Here is a 2195-nt window from a genome sequence, read left to right as displayed (position 1 = left end):
GACAGAATAGCCAGGATTTGTGTTTCTGTATGTAAGCTGCAGGCTCAGATTTTGAATGGTTAATCCTCATTACTCACTTCATATTTCTCTTGCTATGTATCCATAAACTGTGAACAAAAACATCTGTCAGCCAGGTTCTCTGTTCCTTCCCCCCAGCAAAACATGGCTTTGAGACCCCTGAGTGGACTGTAACCATTCATCACCCATAAAGAAACATCTGGCATTTTTGAAAAGGCACAGGAAAATGACATTTTTTGAAAAGTCAGATCCAGCTCTGAACATAACCCATAGAAGTCTATTCCCTAAGCAACTTCAGAGGTACTGAAATATATTTTTAAGACCTGAGTCCACTGACATCTGCTCTTTGTCTTTGCCAGAACTCTGTCATGATCATGTTGTAATCTCCTTGTCAAGTTTGCCTATAAAATCCAAAAGTGTTAGAAACATTCCAGTGAACTCAATACCAGTGGGGAATGAAGTTAAAACCTGTACCTTGCACGGTATTGATGATGGATTAGCCTTTGAAAACTCCCCTGAGCCTATCTGGCTCCTTGGAGACTTTCAGAAGAGCCCACGGGGTCAGCACATCAGTTCCTTGAAGAGGAAAAGAAAATCCTGCCAGGAAGAAGGAAGAGAGACAAACCATTTCTACACTCCCTAACATCAGCTAGCTATTGGAGTGCATACTGACATCTCTCAATCCATCCCAAAACAAAGTGACACTATTGCCAAGACCCACTCAGCCCTAGAGCACCACATTTTTTCCTACACAGAGCTCCAGAGTTTTGATTCAGCTCTTGATCTCAGCCAACACCGACTGCTACCCCCCTGCCAGCTTGTCTACGGGCTTGGGTACAATATACAGCAGGAAAACAAAAGGGAGGGAAAGGGAGAAATGAAAATTAAAATGTAATTTCTTTTTTCCAAAATGAAGAATTATTTAACCTTTAAACATGCTTGTTTACTTACAGAAAGAGTATTTCAGGCACAAAAGGTTTGAGTATCAGTCACATACCAGGTTAAATTGTAATAGTATCAGGATTGTCCCATGCAGTGCAGTCAGCTATATTATCCCCTATCAAGAAGTTGAAGTTGTGGTTTTTGTATACACACATATATATAAAGTATGCATCTTTCACACTATGGTCTCCTGGTCTGAGCTGACTCCGGTAGGGTTTATGTAACAACAGTATCTGTCATAAGGGCTGTTCTCCTTGTAAGAGCAGACAATGATACTGTCTTTAGGAGCAACAAAAATGTTGTCTTCAACGTCAGGGCAAGCATCGCTGTCCCCGGTGGGAGAAGAGCTCTTCTTCTCCAAGGCACTGTATGTAGAGCCGTCTCCCACGAACACATTCCCTGGCATCTCTGGGTAACAGGTCTCCAGGTATCGCAGCATCTCCTCCTGCTCCACCTTTCTGATGAGGCTCTTGCACTCTCCCATGGTGGTGGTGGTGGTGGTGGTGCAGATGGACACGGAGTCCTCACCCCGCAGCGCTCTCCTGTCCTTCTGGTATGCCTTCTTGGCCAGCTCGTCGCAACTCCCCTTGCCAGACTCCAGGTCCGAGGGGGTCCTCAGCAGCTCCATGACATCCCGGTCCTTGACTTGCTTGCAGCACGGACACTTGTTCTTGGGCCATTTGGTGCAGCCGTCCGTCTTTCTGGTGAGGGCGATGGCGGCGATGCCCGGCAGGCAGATGGCCGGCCCGATGGCCAGCAGCGGGATGTCCCCCAGGGTCTCTCCCTTGATGCCGGACACGGTGAACATGAAGCCGAACACCAGGAAGACGCTGACCAGAGCCACCACCAGCCCCGTCCGGGGGTTGATGTCGTCGGGCCTCATGGTCCGCACCATCCCGCTGGTGTGCAAGGGACCGCTCTCCTGCGCCGAACCGGCCCCTCGGGCGGGAGGGGGATGCTCCCCGGCAAGTGCCTGAAGTTTCCCGGGGAGCGAAGCGCGGAGGCCCCCGACGGCCGGCACCGCTCGGTTTCCGCTCGGCGGAGCCGCAGCCGGAGGGCGGGCCGGGGCCGGGGCAGGGCCGGGCCGGGCCGGCGGAGGGGGGTGGGGGCCGTCCTGCCTCCTGCCGCCCCCGCCGCCGCGCCGCTCCGAGCCGCGCTCACCGGCCGCCCCGCTCCGGCGGCAGCGGCCCCCTCCCGCCGCCGGCAGCCCCGCCGCGCCTCCCCAGGCGTGGCGG

General features: G+C 53.0%; 1 protein-coding gene across 1 annotated transcript; it reads right to left on the bottom strand.

Annotated features, from left to right (window-relative positions):
* Nucleotides 1-1135: 1135 nt before the first annotated feature.
* TMEM215 (transmembrane protein 215) lies at nt 1136-1855 on the bottom strand. The gene has a single exon (XM_009477946.2). It carries the CDS (start codon nt 1853-1855, stop codon nt 1136-1138), a length of 720 nt encoding a protein of 239 aa, XP_009476221.2.
* Between the last annotated feature and the right edge of the window lie 340 nt (nt 1856-2195).

This window comes from Pelecanus crispus, chromosome Z (genome assembly GCF_030463565.1).
Source record: "Pelecanus crispus isolate bPelCri1 chromosome Z, bPelCri1.pri, whole genome shotgun sequence".
In the NCBI taxonomy this organism is placed as follows: Eukaryota; Metazoa; Chordata; class Aves; order Pelecaniformes; family Pelecanidae; genus Pelecanus; species Pelecanus crispus.
The sequence above is the reverse complement of the archived record's forward strand: the minus strand, read 5'-3'. Positions and strand labels throughout refer to the sequence as shown.

Excerpts from the sequence above, each read along its gene's own strand:
- TMEM215 (XM_009477946.2), bottom strand. The coding sequence starts at position 1,855 with ATGGTGCGGACCATGAGGCCCGACGACATCAACCCCCGGACGGGGCTG.